General features: G+C 45.6%; 1 protein-coding gene across 1 annotated transcript in view; it reads left to right on the top strand.

The window, feature by feature from the left end:
* Positions 1-989: 989 nt before the first annotated feature.
* The window catches only part of LOC142589082 (uncharacterized), a 96,707-nt gene continuing 76,818 nt past the window's right edge, over positions 990-20,878 (top strand). The window contains exon 1 of the mRNA XM_075700866.1: positions 990-1,142. Within this exon, the coding sequence (XP_075556981.1) occupies positions 1,070-1,142 (73 nt within the window). The 5' untranslated portion in view covers positions 990-1,069. The remainder of the gene's footprint in view (positions 1,143-20,878) is intronic.

Here is a 20,878-nt window from a genome sequence, read left to right as displayed (position 1 = left end):
TGGCCTGGAACGCGAATTGCTGACCCATAGAGCGTCTTGGCAGCGGTGACTTCGAGGTTATCCTTGATTGTTGTTCCCAGCCCCAGTGGTTCGCAGCCTCAGTACTAGGGGCAGCGTTTCTACCCAGTGTTGTTTGTGGAGCGTGGCTGTCAATGAGGTCTTCAGCTGTCAGAGAAGTTGTCAGTCGAACAACGTAATACACCTTGTTACTTCTGCCCAACAGTTTAATGGGCTACGCATTCGCCCACGGGGAACCCACCGACCTATAGGTAGAGAAAAAACGGTAAGACACAAACATCGATAGATGCAAAGAAAGGCTCATAGATAGCCCAATGAAACTGCGTGAATACACCAAAAATGCTAAACGCACCAAAGAACATAGGAATATAACACTGCTTTATTAGTTCGCAATAGGTATCACCAACCCTTATTTGAGGTCTAGTTAGTACATTCTACGCTTGGCCATTTAACGAGCTCTGATATCGAAGTAAACAAGTTACAGGACATTGCCTCATTCATTGGGAAAACGTGGTTGAACTTATGCTTAGCGACCGAAGGCCATATATACACTTGCCTATCTGTGCATATTATGAATTGAGACTCGCGATTTGCGTAAAAACAAACCACTAAATTGTGGCACTAACACTTACACATGCAAGTCATAACGCTTCATCATCTCCTACCCTGACGTTGGTATCCCGTATTAATTCGTGGTACAGCGGCAATAGAAATTACTCTGACTTGATGAAGCGATAGCTACCACTAATAAAATACTTTTTTCTGACTATAGTCTTACCGGATACAGTCAATATGCAGCGCAAGAAAATCCAGACTCTATGTACAGGTGTAGCGACAATGCATTTCTTGACAATGGGGTCTATGGGAGGCTGACATCACCCTCGCACCGTAAAAATAAAGATATTGTAAAAACCCAGCAGGTGGACTAGAGAATTAAATGCTATTCGCGATGATCGAGCACGGATTTTCAGTGTTTCCCAAAGGACTACACCAGACAATTGCTTGCGCGTGAACGCTAAACAATCATATCCTGTGTCACTCCGTACTTGCCATGATTTCAAGGATTTCTACCATGTCCAAGTTACCTACCTTTCTGACTATCTGCATGTTCTCATGGTATATAGGTAAGTACGATAAAAAGCTACAGCTGACTTGTGCAAAGTTTCAAAATCCTAATCCAATTTCTAGCGAAACGCTTTCTTTCCCGCAGTCGAACTAAGGGTTTCAGTTGCCTGTATTTCAACGGCATGCTTTAGAACGTTGCCCAAATATGGCTAACCCGCTTGAAATAGGGACCTCGCTTAACGCTTTCGAATACTTGGTAAGAATTATTTTTACAAAAGCAGTAACATTTTCGCACATACCTTAAAGCACAATAATGTTGACAATAATTCCCCCCTTATCGTTAATACTAATCTGGGTGGCGTTCATTATTTCCCCAGGGCAGCGCAATATATTCTCTTTGCTTTGAAAAACACAAAAATATTCCAAATTGCATGCATGCGTTATATTGAGGGTGACGACTTAATTGTGCGGCGCACTTTGAATTTCACATACGTATTACCCTAACCTGCCCCTAATTTTTAAAAAAATGTGCGATATATGCCATCTTTCGCTCACCGACGGATGTCAACGAAACCTAAGAACCTCGTGTAACTCATAAAGGTGAAAAATGGCGGGTCTGTAATTTTCGCATTTCTTTATTGAGCATACCTGCAGCGCTTTTACGGCATTATAGAGGGGAGTTGTAACCAGCAAAACGGGCAAATTCAACAAACTGGTGGAAATAAAGCTATATATATATATATATATATATATATATATATATATATATATATATATATATATATATATATATATATATATAATACCGAGGCCGATGAAGTTGTCCAGCGCTGTTTATTCCGAAAAAGGCAACGCCCCAGCTCACGCGCGAAGAAGTACTACAGGGAAGATGATGATGGCTATGTACAAATGCAAACGACGAAGTACGTTTATAGTGCTTACGCTACCTTCCCCCCGTCATGGAAGCGGCCAGCCTGGCCGCACATTGGAGATTATCTAAACGGGGAGTGAAGGCCTTCATCCGCGAGACGTGAACAATTTCGGCATTCCCGCGGCGCCGGTCAGTACGGAGTGTACTGGGTGGACGAGATAGTTCACTGCAGATGTTTGCTGCACAACAGTGTATGGACCAATGTAGCGTAGAAGGAACTTCTCACAGAGGCCTGGGGTGCGGACTGGAGTTCGAAGCCGGACTTGGTCTCCAGGGGGAAAACGTAGGTCACGGCGTTTGTTGTCGCAGTGACGCTTGCGCTCAGCTTGGGTAGCTTCTGCGCTTTGCCGGGCGATTTGACGGCAATGTGCAATTCGGGCAGCAAAATCTTCTGGAAGCGACGCGTTAGGCGAAGAAGGTGCTAAAAAGAGTTCTCTGTCGAATATGGTGGAAGGAGATCGTCCATGCACAAGGAAGAAAGGGCTGTAGCCGGTATTCCGTTGAATAGCAGTATTACATGCGAATGTCACAAAAGGAAGAATTTGATCCCAGTCAGTGTGGTCAGGACGGATGTACATGGAAATCATGTCAGATAGCGTACAGTGGAAGCGCTCAGTAAGGCCATTGGTTTGCGGATGATAGGTAAAAGTAGCTTTGTGGACGGTATTAGTGGCCCGAAGAACTTCCTCGAGAACTTGTGAAATTAACGCCTTGCCACGGTCTCTGAGAAGAACGCCAGGAGCCCCGTGGCGCAAGACGATGGAGCGAAAGAAAACGTCGGCGACCTCAGAAGCGCTGCCGGATCCTAGAGGGGTAGTCTCGGCATATCTTGTTAAATGGTCGACCGAAGGGTAAGGTGCGTCCAAGCAAGGGAGAGGTTGTAGTAAACCGGCAGGAGGGGATGTCGAGCTTTTGCGGTGCTGACATGACGCACAAGAGGCAATATATTTGGCCACCGTTGTGGATAGGCCAGGCCAGCAGCAGCGGGTCTTTATGCGGTCGTAAGTCTTGTGGAAGGCTAAGTGGCCAGCCGATACGTCGTCGTGAAGTGCCTCTAATACCCGCAAGTGAAGGCAGCGAGGCAGAACTGGGACCCACCGGTGACCTATTGGGTGGCAAACGTAGCGGTGTAGCACGCCACCTTGAAGGCGGAATTGTCGAAGTTGGCGTCGCACGCGGCTGTTGGGTGGTTCGGCGAACCCACTAAGGCGATCCATGAGAGCTCGACTGTAGGAGTCGGCCCGCTGAAGCGAGACGAAATCAGAGCGTGATGAGAGCGTAACATGGTCCAGGGGCGTTATCAAGAGCTGGTGTGAGGCAGGCGTAGCATCGGAATGACTTGGTGGGGAAGACGACGGCGCTTTACCGGGAGAGAGCGAGAGTGGGCAGCAGGACAATGCGTCTGCATCATGATGACTTTTTCCAGACTTGTACGTTATAGTAAAGTCATATTCCTACAAGCGGAGCATCCAGCGTCCTAAGCGTCCTGACATGTTTTTCATTGATGACAGCCAACACAGAGCATGATGGTCGGTGATGATGGTGAAGGGGTGCCTTAAAGATATGGACGAAATTTCTGAATCAACCAAATAGTAGCCAGGCATTATTGCTATGTAATGGTGTAGTTCCGCTCAGATGGGAGAAAGTGTTCTGCAGGCATATGCTATGACTTGCTCTTTAGAGGCTGTATTACGTTGCAGAAGTACTGTGCAAATACCTTGTGCGCTTGCGTCAGTATGGAGTATGGTGGGGGCTCGATTATCGAAGTGGCGAAGCACTGGTCCGGAAGTGAGGTCCGGAAGTGAGATACACTGGTCCGGAAGCTTGAAAAGGCGACTCGCAGTCGCTAGTACACGTGAAAGAGGCACCGGTAACCAGTAGCTTGTGTAGAGGAGCTGCTATTGCTGCGAAGTTGCGTATTAATCGACGAAAATATGACGCCAAGCCGAGGAAACTACGGAGATGTTTCTGTTGCTGGGGGCGAGGAAACTGGAGAGCGGCACTAATCTTTTCGGGGTCTGGATGGATGCCATCTTTTGAGACGACATGACCCAATACTTTTATCGTCTTGCTTGCAAATTTGAATTTTTTTGTATTGATCTGGAGACCAGCATTTGCAAGACACTTGAGAACTTCCTATAATCGATGAAGCTGTTGGCTGAAGTCAAAAATGGAAGCATTTAAGACCACGAAGTACGTTATCATGCGCTCAAATGTGACAGGAGCATTACAAAGGCCAAAAGGCATCACGTTAAATTCATAAAGTCCATCTGGTGTAGTGAATGCGGTCTTTTCTTTGTCAGTCTCGTTCATCGGAATTTGCCAATATCCTGATCGAAGATCAAGGCTGGAGAAATATTCCGCTCCTTGTAGTGTGTACAAAGCGTCGTCAATTCGAGGTATTGGATATACGTCCTTGCGTGTGATCTTATTGAGTGCTCGATAATCGACGCAGAAGCGAACGGAGCCATCTTTTTTTCTTTACCAGGACCACGGGAGAAACCCATGGGTTAGATGAAGGTCGTATTCCGCGCAAGCATGTCAGCAACCTGTTGTTCAATGACCTTTCGTTCGGACGGCGATACACCATAGGGGCGTTGTATTATAGCGGAGCCATCGGTTTCGGTGCGGTGTGTAGCCGCAGGAGTTTGGCTCAACACAGGGGAACAGCTATCGAAGCAGGCTTTGTGCTTTGCCAAGACCACCATTAAGACTTCGGACTGCGCGGCTGTTAGGTCAGAACCAAGAACGCCTGGAGGGGGGAAGAATCATCCAAACCTGAGCTTCGTGTTAAGGATGAAGAAGGGGAAAGCGTGACTATAGAGTTATGTTGAGTGTCGGCGAGGGTTGCCACAGTCATCCCTTTGGGCAGCATCACAGGATCTGGGGTCATGTTGCAAGCAGGCAGAAGGACGCGGCCACGTGAAAACCGGGCGAGACAAGCGAAAGTGAGAACTCCGCGAGAAATACAGCGGGAAGAAGGGGCGACTAGGGCGTCTCCGTCGGCGATCTGACTGGACGTTGCGGCTACAGCGTCTTCGTGACCAGGACGCAGGACGTAGTCTGCAGCGATGGCCAACTTCACGCATGAAAGTGAAGAGTCCGTAACAGGTGCAAGCTCTGTATCCGTGATGTGAACAACTTCCTTTCTACATGAAATGACGGCTGAAATAGAATGTAGGAAGTTCCAACCCAGTATAAATTCATGGATACACGTTGGAAGGATGATAAACTCAATGTGTTGGCGTATGCCGTCGATGAGAACACGAGCAGTACACTGTCCGTCGGGGTGAATGAATGCATTATTAGCACCACGCAAAATAGGTCCAAGATAAGGCGCTTTTACTTTACGGAGCCGCGAACACAGATCACTCCGAAGAACAGAAACGGTGGCACTGGTATCGATGAGAGCTGACGCCGGAACACCTTCGACAGTCACAGAAAGCATGTTGGCCCGGCGAACAGGAGGAATTTTTGAAGACTGATGAGAAGCAGTTTCCCCCCCAAAAAAACTGCAACAGCATTTTCCGAGTGCTGGTCGGCAAGATGGGAAGTGGGGCGAAGCGGTGATATGAAGCGCCGGTAAGGCGATGGAGAACGACCTCTGGCCGAACGGGAACTATGCGGCAGATTGGGAGCAGCTGGAGGAGACAGAGAACGCTGTTGAGGGAACGAGTACGATCCGGGATAGTAGGCGTCTGATCGGCGAGTGCGGTCTCTCTCGTGCTCAGCATAGCCTCGTCTTTCATCCCGCTGGCGGCGGCGGCAGAAGCGAGATATATGGCCGCGTATACCACAGTAAAAAACAAACCTGACGAGGTGGACGCCACTGAGGGTACGATGGTGCAGCAAGTGCTCTGGTTCCCATCGAAGCCAAATGGTCATAGGAAACGCCAGTAGGCACGGAGGTCACGGGAGGGGTGGGTAGCGAATAAACATCCACGTAGGTAGGTGTGGGGCGCGCTACTGGAGCAAGATGCGTCGTGGGTGTAGTCATCGTTGTCAAGTCCTGCTTTACGACCTCGCGCAAGTCGAAGGTGGGGGTTGGGGCGCAGGCAGAAGGTGGACGGCTTAGGTCTTGTAGTTGAAGCTCGTTGCGGATGATGGTGCGCATAAGAGCACGCAGATTAGGAGAATGGAGAACCTGAGGATCGCTGCTGTCATGTGGAAGACGAATAGACTGCAGCTCGTCTAGGCGTTGACACGTTGAAGTGATGTCTTGGACAGAAGCCGGATTTTGCACGATTAAGGCGTTGAACGCGACAGACCCAATGCATTTTAAGATGTGGCGAACACGTTCGGCTTCCGTCATGCTAGAATTCGCACGGTGGCACAGAGCCAAGACATCCTCTATGTATGAGGTGTAAGACTCTTGTGGAAGTTGGCGGCGCGTTCACAGCTTCTGTTAGTCGACTTCTGCACAGCCAGACGAGGAAGCGAAGATTTGCCGCAGTTTGGAGGTAAACGTGGACCAATGCGCTATGTCGGATTCGTGGTTGAAATACCACGTCTTTGCAACACCGGTCAAGTAGAAGGCGACTCGCCTCAATTTCTGGGTGTCGCTCCACTTATTGCAAGAACTCACGCGGTCTTAGTGGTCGATCCAATCGTCGACGTCATCACCGCGGAGTCCCGCAAAGACAGGGGGATCGCGCTGAGGGCTCGTTACAGTCCAAGATGGCACCGCAAGCGGGGTCCTCTTTGTGGTAGGGTTAGAGGTGCCGGAAAGGCCGGGGTTGGAAGTGTCCACATTTTTATTGAAGTGAATGTTAGGAGAGGTTGGCGCCATTATGGTGGCACCGGTTACTCCTCGTCACTTGGCAAACAAAACAAATGCACTTGGCACTCTTCGTCACTTGGCAAACGAAACAAGGAAGAATGGCGACAAAAAATATAACACTCAGTAGAACACCGGATCAATAAATAATATACAGTCCAACAGTACATGAGTCGCAAAGTTCTGAGCATTAGTTCAGTCCACGTACGCACATATAAAGTCAGATGTTTTGAACAGCCAAAAAAGGAAGAATAGCGACACATAATATAACACTCAGTAGAACACCGGATCAATAAAAAATATACAGTCCAACAGTACATGAGTCGCAAAGTTCTGTGCATTAGTTCAGTCCACGTATGCGTATATAAAGTCAGATGCTTTGGGCAGCCAAAACGCACAACACATGTAATACGCTGCAAGTGCAGAACAAAATTATACATATTGCGTAAAAGTTGCGATCACCACATAAACCAATTATGAACGACGAACAACATTTATGTAACTCATTTAGCGTGTTTGGATCATCTGATACCTAATATTTCCCCAAAATGTTGGTGTCCTCAAAAAACTTTTTCAGGGTGATAAGTGCTCTTTAATGAAGGCCCGCAGTTGGCCATGGGCCAAGTATCTTTTAAAGAGTGAATGGTCTTCTGTATAATAACAAGAAATTCGCTTGCAGTACCGTTGTTTCTGAATCGTATTTCATGCATTCGAGAAGAAGGTGATGCACATCTTCGTCTGGATGGCCACAAGAACACTCCGGAATAGAGACACGTTTTATCCTGTGCATGAAGTGCACAGGATAAAACAGCACCAAGACGCAGCCGGTATACCAATGTTTCAAATTTTCTGTTGTCTCTTAGAGTTTCCAGCATTGATAAGTTTATACATGGGTCTATAGGGTATAACTCCGAGTTTTTAGTTTACTGGTTAAACCAGGTAGTTTTGCTGAGGCGACAAGAAATCTGTCTCAGGATCAGACGGACTTCACTACGCAATAGGGGAAGATTGGTTGACTCTGCGTTATTGTGCGCTCGATTCGCAGCTGCATCCACTGCAGTATTACCAGGAATATTGCAGTGCCCAGATATCCACTGAAATGCAATTACGTGGTTCATTGCGCTTGCTTTAGTAAGTTCTTTGAGCATCTCATACAATAGCGAAGTGTTCAAAGAATTTTTCTTATTGCTCGGTAGTAATCCGAGAGCGGCTTGCGAATCACTAAAGATAACCCATTTTTGCGAATGTTTTTTCTGATGTTATGAAACGCAAAGCACACAGGATTGCAAATAGTTCTGCCATGGTGGAAGATGTCTCCTGGGATAATTTAAATGTTTGCTCTAGCGCTAAATGTGTAATGACGAATGCTGAAGTCGAGGGATTTTCATGAAACGAACCATCTGTATAAACATGCATGTACTGGGGACATAATGAGTAAATTTGGAAAAATACCAGTTGCTATACGGCTACAATGAACATGTCTCTCTCTGATATAATCCCATCAACCGATAATTCTACTTTAGGGCTTGTTAACATACAGGGAGGGTAACTAACATCCACTTTGCATAATTCGAATCTTGGTAATAATGCTTTATGTTCTCGAACAACATCGTGAAGTTTGCTTTTGTTTCTTTCCGTGAGCGCGAAATTTAATGGATGCTTCTCGTGTTGGGTGGAGATACGATAAACATGTAGGCGTGTTTCAACCATTCTTATGACAGGAAATGGTCGGTGACGAGCTTCAACAATTACTAAAGAACTCGAGGTAGCCTGCGGAACGCCAAGACACACTCGTAGCCCCCTTGCTAGTAAACGTTGAAGACGTTCCTCAGAAGTTTGCGAGAAACTATGGAGAATAGGGGCCGAGTAAGCAATTTTTTTTATGAGTGCGTAATGAACTCGGAGTAGCAAGGACGTTGTGCCAGGGACTCGCCGAAGTACGTTTATTACTGCATTGGTCTGCTTTTCAATTGCGCGGATGTATGATGCCCATGTTAGCTGGTGGTCAAGAAAAACTGCAAGAAATTTATGCTCTTTCACAAACATCAAACTTTGCCCATTTAGCGTAAGTTGGAAATTGTTCAGCTGTCGTCCAGTGAAAGGAAGTACGGCTGTCTTTGCTTATGAAAGACTCATGGGTCTTTCTTTTAAACAGGTGTCGATACTATCAAGACCCTCTTGCAGCGTTGTTGCAATGTCTTGTATATGAGATCCAGAGGCCCATATGCAGATGTCATATGCGCACAGAGAATACTGTAGAGCAGACGGGAGTTTTTGTGGCAAGGCTGCCATGACACAGTTGAATAAAAACGGACTGAGAACACTGCCCTGCGGAACGCCCTGCGTGATGCTATGATAATTACTTTCTCCTTCAATTGTTTCCATGAATATTTTTCTATCTTTCAAGAAATTTGATACCCATCGCAGCGTTCGACCGTGTAGGCCAAGCTCTAACATACCAGCAAGGACGTGTATGTGACTTACAGTGCCAAATGCTCTTTGAATGTCTAAGAATACTGCTACTGTCACATTTCCTCAAATTTGTTCATGTTCGACGCATGTGGCAATGTCTAATACTGCATCCATTGTACACCGATTTTGTCGAAAACCGGTCATGTGGTCGGAAAACACAATTGTGTGTTCACATCACCATTGCAGTCGACTGTCTATCGTCTTCTCCATTAGTTTGGAAAAACATCTTGTGAGACTAACCAGTCGGTAGGAGTCATGACAAAATGGAGTCTTTCCTCGTTTTAGCACAGGAATTACGCGAGCTAATTTCCATGAATCCGGAAGGGTCTCTCTTATCCAGATATCTATAATTATCTCCAAAAGAGTCATTCTTCCTACTGGACCTAGGTTCTTTAACATCACATACGTAACACCATCTGGGCCTGCGGTTTTCTTTGTACGGCACGACGAAAAAGCACATTTCAATTCATTTAGACTAAACTCACCGTCAAGTTGAGGATGTCGTGACATAAAGCACGCACGAACTTTAGGTTCTGCTAGTGTTGTCGAACTTGTAAATTGTAGGCAAGTGAACGGAATTCCTGGTCTGGTTATAAGTTGACAGAATTCGTCAGCAACAGATGTTTTCGGAGTGCTTCGAGCTACGGCAAGGGCTCGGAAGGGATGGCTCTGGGTAACTGGACCGCTAAAAGATCGGACAACGGACCATATTCTGGGAACTGGAGGAAACGGAGACAACGACGCACAGTATTCTCGCCATCGTCTCGTACCTAATTTTTCTTAGGGTCTGCGCGAAGTTGACAGAGCTTTCCATGCCATCTTGTAGTCCTCCAGCTTTCCACTGCGGCGGTAAGCCCGTTCTGCGCGTCTTCGAATTGCCCTTAGGCATTCATATACGCCGTCGACTGCAGCGTATTCATTCGGAACAATGATTTGCTTTGTGCAGATCTTGAAAGACTCACACAATATATTTGCAAAACTTCGGAAGTTCGGATTTTCGCCCGAAGAGTTACTTAAATGGTGCCGAAAACTTTGCCAATTAGTATATTTTGATTAGCGCCGGGTCCCCTCACTCCGTATGAGGCTATGTTTTACCACCTTCGGAAAATGATCACTACCGTGTGTTTCTATGCTTTTTGACCATTCAACGCCATCAAGAAGGTTTTGTGAGCAGAGCGTGACATCTATACAGCTTGAGTAACGAAACCCCCACAAGAACGTTGGAGAGCTGTCATTTAACACCACCAGATTACTTTTTTCTGCGGCAGTCTCCATAATGCTTCCACGGGAATCATTATATTCACTGCCCCAGATGACGTTATGTGCGTTGAAGTCCCAACAAACCAGCATATGGGAGTTTGCGATACCAAACACACTCACCAAGCTGTCTACTGATATTTTGCTCGAACATTGTAGATAAAGACTGATTACTATGACGCTTGTATTTCTAAAAGATATTTTGCATGCTACGAACTCCGGTATATTTAAATCGCTCGACTGTATAAAATAGGACGGCAGGTCTTTCCTCACGCATAGCATCGCTCTGCTACTTCCAGTAATGCGCAATGATTTATATATAACATAGTTCGAAAGACAAGAGTCACCTCGTACGCCTGCCTCCTGTATACATAAAACAGGAAAGTTATGTTGAGCTAGTAGTTTGCGGAAATCAGCTGACTTATTTCGAAGGCTATTAGCATTCCACTGAAATATGAAAACATTGTTATAGTGATTATTCACTGTAAGCCTGCAGTGGAGCTGTTGGTGGTTGTGGAAGCACCAACGATTCCATAGAAAGCAGTGCTTTTACCTCTGGAAGGTTGTTTGCGTGTGGAATGGCACTGAGAATTGCACGCAGAGCTGTGAATAGCATAGGCATGATCATCTGTGCCACGGGTAAAGACGCGAAATCACCAAACGACGCTGAAGCTCCATGCGTGCTCGATGCAGCTCGCTGAAGAGCTGACTGAGATGGTCGCTGGGATGACTGGTGTGGTTGAGGCGAATGTTGAGGTAGCCATTCAGATGTTAGGTGAGGTCGCTGTGTCACTGGCAGAGGGCGTTGTTTAGAAGGTCGGCGAAGTTCACTCGAAGCCTAGGAAAGCTGAGTAGTGTTCTCTGGAGGTGGATCGTGTCGCTCACTGTCAGAGCGTTGTCGACCTTAGTGCTTTAAAGCTGCAGAATAGTTAATGTTGACCACTTGTTCTTTTTCTTTGTTGGCAGTGGAAGGCGCGCATCTTACAGCATCAAGGTTGGGTGAGGGTGCATTGCGATGAGGTAGCCTTCCGTATTTCAACTCATATCGGCGTAACCTTGAGGCAGCTCTGCTCTGAGGGCACCCGGAGAAGGAAGCTGTATGGTTTCCGCCACCGTTGGCACACTTTGGCTGACACACAGACGCACTCTGAATGGTCGTGGTCTTCTGAGCATGTCTTGCAGCGACGTGGACTGCAGCAGTTCTTCGATAAATGTCCAAATCTCTGGCAGTTGCAGCATTTGTAGCAGTTGAGTGGGCACGGAGGCACGATGAGTGGAAGAACCAAAGGCTTACGCACCTCTTTTTTCGTCCTGCAGTTCGTCGTTGTCTTCACGGCCGGCGCATCGGTGGTTGGCCTTCGGGATAACCTTCCACCCTTGGACGGAATTTGTGATGCCGCCTCTGCTCCGGACCCACACCTGCTGGCAACAGCTCACGTGGACCTGACAGTGCGCATCGGGTGCCACCTGCAATTCCACCAGTGCGCAGCTGCGACGTCAACGTCATCACGTCTGGAAAGGATAAGACCAAGCATCGAACAGTATCTCTCCAGTGGGCACGGAGGCACGATGAGTGGAAGAACCAAAGGCTTACGCACCTCTTTTTTCGTCCTGCAGTTCGTCGTTGTCTTCACGGCCGGCGCATCGGTGGTTGGCCTTCGGGATAACCTTCCACCCTTGGACGGAATTTGTGATGCCGCCTCTGCTCCGGACCCACACCTGCTGGTAACAGCTCACGTGGACCTGACAGTGCGCATCGGGCGCCACCTGCAATTCCACCAGTGCGCAGCTGCGACGTCAACGTCATCACGTCTGGAAAGGATAAGACCAAGCATCGAACAGTATCTCTCCAGTGGGCACGGAGGCACGATGAGTGGAAGAACCAAAGGCTTACGCACCTCTTTTTTCGTCCTGCAGTTCGTCGTTGTCTTCACGGCCGGCGCATCGGTGGTTGGCCTTCGGGATAACCTTCCACCCTTGGACGGAATTTGTGATGCCGCCTCTGCTCCGGACCCACACCTGCTGGTAACAGCTCACGTGGACCTGACAGTGCGCATCGGGCGCCACCTGCAATTCCACCAGTGCGCAGCTGCGACGTCAACGTCATCACGTCTGGAAAGGATAAGACCAAGCATCGAACAGTATCTCTCCAGTGGGCACGGAGGCACGATGAGTGGAAGAACCAAAGGCTTACGCACCTCTTTTTTCGTCCTGCAGGTTAGTTGCCTTTCTAAATTACCTTGTCGTAGCTTCAGATCAGATGATCCATTCGCTATCGTGCTTCCGTGCCCTGAAGCCGTCCTATTGCCTTTTTGCTCCTTGCTGCTTCTTCTTTGTGGGGATGTTGAAAGCAACCCTGGCCCCGATAATCTTGCAGAAGTCCTGAAAACGATGAAAGACTTGAATAAGCGCACAAAGAGAATTGAATCAGCGCAAAAAACAATATTGGAAACAGTAGCTGAAGTAAAGCAACAGCAGTAGTCTGTTTCAGAAGCGATGTCCGAAATAAAGGACAGACTAGCGAAAGTCGAAACTCAAACTTCTGTTTTCGAGCAGTGCCAAAAAGATGTGAAAGAATTGCATGCCACGGTAGAGCGCCTCAAAAAAGACACGAGTGCGTTTCACTCACGTCTTGATGACGCAGAAGATCGATCTCGCAGAAATAATCTGATCTTTTATGGTATCCCGGACACCGCAGACGAAACTTCATCAGAATCGGAAAATAAGATACTAAACCTGCTGACTAATACATTGAAGGTTAACATAACCGGTTCTGACATATGCCGGGCGCACAGAATTGGTCGTTTTGATTCAGCGAAAACTCGACCATTAATGACTAAATTTGAAACCTATAAAACCAGGGAGCTAGTCTCTTCAAAGCGGGGTTTGTTAAAAAACACTGACACAGCAATGAGTGAAGGCTTCTGCCAAGCCACTCGTAACATAAGGAAAAAATTAATAGAATATGGCAAATCGAAAAACACGCTTTTCAAACTAAGATATAAAAAACTAATGTTGGATGGGAAATGCTACGCATATGACGAAGCCAGTGAAAGTATTTATGAAATGCGCAGAACGCATACACCTGGTACAACTCTTCGTTCTGGCCGTAAGTTACAGCCAAGTTAGGGCCATCCGAGGGGAGGTGCCTTAAAAGATTGCGGGTGTTCAGTTCTTTTTACTAACATTCGTAGTTTTTTTCCTAAGAAAGACGAATTATGTGCTGTTATTAACGACTGTAATGCTGACATCATTGTACTCACAGAAACATGGTTAAATAGTAAAATAACCAACCCCGAACTGTTTCAGTGCGAGAACCAATACGTTGTTTACCGAAGTGACCGAACTGGTATAATTGGTGGTGGCGTTCTGCTCGCCGTTAAAGAATGTATTAATTGTTTTTTGTGACCATTGATACCAATTTAGAGCTAATTTGGTGCTGTATAACTATTAGTTTTAAAAAAATAATACTAGGTGTGTGCTACCGATCCCCATCAAGCGACTCATCCTTTTGCGATGACTTATATGATTGTTTAAATAAGATTACCATGCGTTTCCCCGGAACTGAAATTATACTCTTAGGCGATTTTAATTTTCCTAACATTGTCTGGTCACATGTCAATCCCTTTTCTAATCCTTCGTCGGCCGAGGCCAATCGGTTCATTTCCATTTGCTCTGACTTCGGCTTATCGCAGATCGTCAGACTTCCAACACGTGCAGCACATAACACATCATCACTCCTGGACCTCATTCTAACGTCATCGCCTTATAACTTTTCTGCGGTGACACACATGCCCGGACTGAGCGATCATGACATCTTGCATTTTACACTTACAACAACACAACAAAAAACATACCGACAGCGGAAAAAGTTCCGAGATTATAAAAAAGCTAACTATCAAGCCATCAACAGAGAACTATGCATATTTCTAGACACTTTCCTACCACTTTATCTGCAACGCTCCATAGAAACTAACTGGTCTATCTTCAAAAATAAAATAAGTGAGCTTATCACCAAACACGTACCCCTTCGATCCGTCTATGCTAACAATAAAGCACCATGGTACAGCACATATCTTAATCGGTTATCGAACAGGAAAAAACGTTTATTCCGTACAGCGAAACATTCCTCAAAACAGACACATTGGCTAGCATATAAACACGCAGCAATTTCATATATTAAAGCCCTAAGGTCAGCCAAATTTTCATTCCTTAATTGTACACTTCCAAATTTATTGAAGACTAATCCAAAACGCTTCTGGGAAGCCATACGAGGAAACAACCATAAAACTGGAATATCATTGCTAACAACTTCTGGGGACCCAGTACCTGACCTATTGTGTTCTACCGTGCTTAACAATACCTTCACTCAGTCATTCTCATCACCTCAGACCCCTGATCCGATGCCCGAGATAAAATCAATTAACTACCATTTCATGGATCCCATCGTTTTCGACGCAACTGGTATGAAAGCCATAGTACAAAACTTAAAACCTAAAGCATCATGTGGGGTAGATGAAATTAACACTGTATTCTTACAAGACACAGCGGAATACTGTTCAACCCTACTAGAATGCATTTACTCACAATCTTACAACTCTGGCACCTTACCGTATGATTGGAAAATTGGCAAAGTAATCCCCATTCACAAAACCGGACCAACCCATGATCCACACAACTACAGACCTATTTCACTTACATCTGTACCATGCAAAGTTATGGAGCATATAATATACACACATCTGGTTAATTTTCTTGAAAATAACAACTTCTTCACAGTTATGCAGCATGGATTCCGTAAAAACTTCTCTTGTGATACTCAGCTTATCCTCTTCACTAATGCCCTACATGCCAATTTAGATTCTGGTTTTTTAACAGATTGTATATTTCTCGACTTCTCTAAAGCATTTGACAAAGTGAACCATGCATTGCTTCTTCATAAATTAGGCGTTCTAAACATCGACCCCTCCGTAATTAATTGGATTCGCGCGTTTCTGACATCACGTGTTCAATATGTAACCACTAATGACGCTAACTCACCTTTAGCCCCAGTTGACTCCGGCGTCCCGCAAGGGTCTGTGCTCGGTCCTTTATTATTCCTAATTTATATTAATGACTTGCCCACTCACGTTTCCTCGAACATTTGTCTTTTTGCGGATTACTGCGTCTTGTATCGTAAAATAACTAATTCTTCAGATATTCTACTAATTCACGAGGATCTCAATAACATAAATGAGTGGTGTCGTACATGGCGCATGGAATTAAACATTAGAAAGTGTAAAACTATGAGGATTTCTCGTACTAACGTCATCTGCCCGACCTATACGCTAAATAACATCCCACTAGAATGTGTAACGTCATATCGATACTTGGGGGTTCACATTGCCAGCAATCTATCCTGGAAAACTCACATTGATCACATAACATCTAAGGCCACTCGCACGCTGGGATACTTTCGTCGAAAATTTTCTCAAGCACCATCATCACTAAAACTCTTATTGTACACAACTTACATTCGCCCACAACTAGAGTACGCGTCATCAGTATGGGACCCCGGTCATGACACCCTCATACACTCTCTAGAGGCAATACAGAATCGATCAGCCCGTTTCATTCTCACCAACTACCAAAGAACTGCGAGTGTCACTAACATGAAAGCTCTCCTTCACCTCCCGCTGTTATCAACCCGTAGAAAACTATCTCGCATATGTCTTTTCCATAAAATCTACTACCATAACACATATTTACGCTCTATCTTTGTCCAACCACCACCATACATTTCATCTCGCATAGACCACCGCCAAAAGGTAAACATTCCGCACTGCAACACCGTCGGCTTTTCATACTCATTTCTTCCCCAAACGAGCAAAGATTGGAATAACTTACCCGCATTACTTACAAGCATTATTGACACTAATAACTTCAAAAGCACACTTCAAAGCTTCATGTTATAAATAATTGTTGCGTTTGCTTGTTCTGTATAATAACTGCTTTTATGCCATTGTTTTACATTATTGCTTGTATTTTTATATCGTATGTTCTTTCCTTTCTTTATTTTGTTCCGCCATGTATTTTTGCCACGCTCACAAGTTTCTATTTACCATTCTTGTTTTGTATACAATGTTTTTTGCCATGTTGTTTGCCTTCCCTCCTTATTTTGTGATTGCCTCTGTATTTACTTACTTTGCCCCTCCCCTCTGCAATGTACAACCGTACCTTGAGGGTATGATAAATAAATAAATAAATAACTCTCAGAGCAGGGCCGTGATATTCATCTACGGGATGGCTCGTGAAACCTAAACGCACTCGTTGCGGCATTGGTTTGTGTTCTCTGAAATGAAAAATGACAGTTCTCAGAAAGCGTGATTCTACCGCTCCGTCTTCTTCGCGATTCTAGCATGCCTGACGAGAGGCACATGTCACGCCAAAGTCCTTCAGGAAGTGAACCAGTTGTTCTTCTGTATTCTCCACTGGCACATAGCGTATCTTGCCAACCTTCTTGGTATAAGATGCCGGAATGAATGGTTTGACTCCCGAACCAGCCACTTCTCTCTTCGACAGTAGATGTCTTGCAGATGAGACTGAAGTAACGTTGACAGGGAAACTTCTATCTCTATTCACGCGGAATGACTGTACCTTTTCCTTTGCCGTGGAGAATTTCCGACGCAGCGCGGTTTAGATTCACTTGCCAGAAGTTGCGTCCTTCCTGTGAGGTTCCAAAAACAACTGGAATTCCCTCAGGCCGCTTCTTTTTATACGTTACCAAGGAGAACGGCGTTTCATCGCAGTCTATGTCTTCATCTTCACTTAGCTCATAGGTAGATGTCTTGTCGTTGTCAACCCGTGGTTTCATGGCTTCACTTTCGCTTGTCTCAGCCATATTCACTGTAGGTGCGCTGGAACGTAGGACAGAGTTGAAAATTAGCGTCGCCAGCTTGATGAAATTAGGCGTGTGTTGTGGCACTTCCGATTGCGGCGCCGATTCTGCGGCACTCATGCGCCCAGTAACGCGCTGTCGGACATATGGCTCGTGCCGGTGTTCTTTGCTGCCCACCGCCGTGGCCGGCGCAGATGCGCTGCGGAGCGCAGCAAAACCACGCGATACAGTGCGCGATCTCCAGCACACAGGTATCCCACGGGATGTCCGTTCCCTCTGGACAACAGCGAAGTATCCACACAGCACTGATTCTTGAAGGAAACAGAAAACAATACCTCACCGAAGAATCAGCGGCCGCTCGGAGGGACTTCTTCTTCTTCGGAAGTGTCCGTTGTTGCAGGGGTAGCTGGGGGCAGGCGGCGACCGGAACGGAGGTCCAGGGAGGACGGGAACGCGAGAAAACGTCGGGGTCTTGACGTACCTCCCCAACTTTAAAATACCGAGACCGATCAAGTTGTCCAGCGCTGTTTATTCCAAAAAAGGCAACGACCCAGCTCACGCGCAAAGAAGTAGAACAGGGAAGATGATGAGGGCCATGTACAAATGAAAATGACGAAATACGTTAATAGTTCTTACAATATATATATATATATATATATATATATATATATATATATACAAAAACAAACAGCAAATGGCACCTAGATATAAAATGTTAGCGACGAAATTCTTGAATAATTAGTGATATGCGATCGCGGACGTCGAAGCGAGAAAGCGATTCCACTCATTGGAAGTGCGTGGTACAAATTAATGGAAGAAAGCATTGGATTTGCATAGGGGAAAGCCAACCTTATGAATGTGTTCTAGTCTGGGCGATACATACGGAGGCGGGGAAATAAGCTTCTTGCGTAAACGTGGGTGATAAAGCACCTAATGAAAAAAGCACAGACGGATCATTTTGCAACGTGATGAGAAGGATGGTAAGTTAAGGGTAAATTTCATGGCACTAATACACGCGATTCTCTTATAGTTAGAATGAAACTAATTGAATTATTCTGAGCCATTTCCAGTGAGGGCGTTACGTTTATTTGTCCTGGATGCCAGTCTGACGCAGCATGCTGATGTTTGGGTCGTATTAGAGTTTTATAATTATCAATAAGTTATGTCTATGCTTCTAATTAGGGGAATAAGTATATAGTTTTCTCACAGACTGCATATAACAGGACCCCCTGTTCGCCAAATACAAACTTGCTGTAGCCTAAGCCTATCTGGGTGCACTGGGAAGAATACCTCATAACTGACGTGTTACAATTTCAAACGCATGGCGATAAACGTTCTTCTAGAGAGTGTATCAATTGTGCACTCATATATTTTCGCATAATTTGATCCGCGTGGCTATTCTAGTTTCGAGAGAGAAGCGGGACAAATTCTGCCCATTCAGCCTAACGCTATGGAGTGTTTGCATGTCAGTTATTGCAAAGACCATGATTTACTTACACACTTCAAACTTTGCATAACACTCATACCATGACCTTTACTTCGACGAAACATTAAAAAGGCACCTAGTGTATTTCACCAAGCACATTCGGCAAACCTCGCCCAACGAATAAAAATACCGCGTGGGTGAGGATTAAATCACGACTTGTAATACACATAATTAAACAGCCAGAAAGGATTAAAACGTGCGAACTATTTCAAAGATGATTCATACTTTTTCTAACACACATAAACTCTGCGTACAGAAAGTGCTTTCGTGGCCAATAAGAAACCTAGCTCATAATGACCGCGTGAAAGTTACGAGGTAAAGACAACGCTCTATACGAAGCCTTTCGACAAACAACAGTACCTAGAATACACCAGCCACCATCCCAGACATTACAAACAAGGCCTCTTTAAAGACCAAGCCACACGACTACGTCGCACTTGCGTTGAAAACCAAGACTAGATAGATAGACTCGATCACCTTAAAGAAATCCTATGAAACAGGAGCCATCCAAACAGTGACCTTCAAACAGCCTACACCACTGCAACCAAACTTGATCGAGCCAAGGTCATCAAGCTCCGCTCGAGGATCACAAGTACAACAACGCCTCTTCTTACTACTAAATTCGCAAACGCAATGCCAAACGTGAATAAGATCCTCATGTAATACTACCCAATTCTCACCAGAAACCAGAAACTTAATAAGTTTTTTTCCCGACCCTCCCAGAGTATCCTGCAGACTCAACACTAATTTTAAAGATGTTCTTGTGCACGCCAAGCTAAAGACAACGTTGCGAGCCAGTCCCTGTGACCGCCTCAGGTGCTCTACATGCAAACATATTCAATCCCAACTACAGTAAAAAGTACAGCGCCGAATTACGCACAAAGGTAACTTCGGCTTTCACCTACACATCAAGCAGCGTAGTCTACTATCTAGAATGCGCCGCTTGTAGGAAGCAATACATAGGTGAGACTGGACAACAAATTCACACAAGACTCAATGGTCACCGCGCGCACACAAAACACAATTTACCTAAAGCAGTAGCCGGCCGCTTTAATGAACATGGTGATATATTTGACAAAGCAAGGATCTATATTCAACAAACAAAATTGAGTTGCCCTCGCGAAAGGAAATATATGGAATCATAGCTCAGACACAAGTTTAATTGCCTGCACACGACGGGAATTAATTTGGCACGTGGCAAGTTGGAATCTCTAAAAGCGGTAACCTAAACCTGAAATTATCATATCATCAACCAAGGCACAAAACACATTATACCACGAGCTAACCTTAATTCTTAACCTCACCTACTCTCTCTATTCGAAAACAAAAAAAATTTTCCTGCCTGCTACTCAATTTAATATACTCTTTCAGGTTCTTACGACCCCCTTCTCCCATGTACCCGCTTCTGCACACGTCACCCTCCTATTTGTTATTCCGGTATCGGTTCCCCTCCCTCTCTTTTCCTTCTTTTTATACATCTCTTGAAACACCCTCACCAACACATTCCGAAGTAATTATGCCTTTTTCGGCGCCTCAACCCAGGGTATCGCCATTTCTGGATGCCGCCGTAACGACGCCTACGTGGAGCGACTGGGGCAATGCCCTTTGAAAGACCATGCCGCTGCCTTTCAGTCACCCCATACAATGCACCGCAGACTCGTCGTCGCGATCTTAGCTACTTCAAAATTACTCGACGTATTGCTGCTATGCTACTCAAGTCACTCTTTCAAATCACGTTTTTTTTCTTTTGTGCTATTGTCGCACTGACCGCCTGACCAGCTCTTCTAATGCCCCAAAAACATGCCGCCAACGACACCCCTGAATGCTCCTTTGCCTCTCGCCTCCCCAACGCCCTCCCATGCCCCCGTCTTTCTTCAATATTTTTCTTTCTTGTTCTTTCTCTCGTTCTCTTTTCGTCTTGATGTCGCCCTGGTTTTTTTATGTTTTTCTTTATTTTATTTTCTCCCCGCGTTCTCACTTTCCCGCTCTTGTCCC

This window comes from Dermacentor variabilis, chromosome 7 (genome assembly GCF_050947875.1).
Source record: "Dermacentor variabilis isolate Ectoservices chromosome 7, ASM5094787v1, whole genome shotgun sequence".
Classification (NCBI taxonomy): Eukaryota; Metazoa; Arthropoda; class Arachnida; order Ixodida; family Ixodidae; genus Dermacentor; species Dermacentor variabilis.
This window is presented reverse-complemented; position numbering and strand designations above follow the sequence as displayed.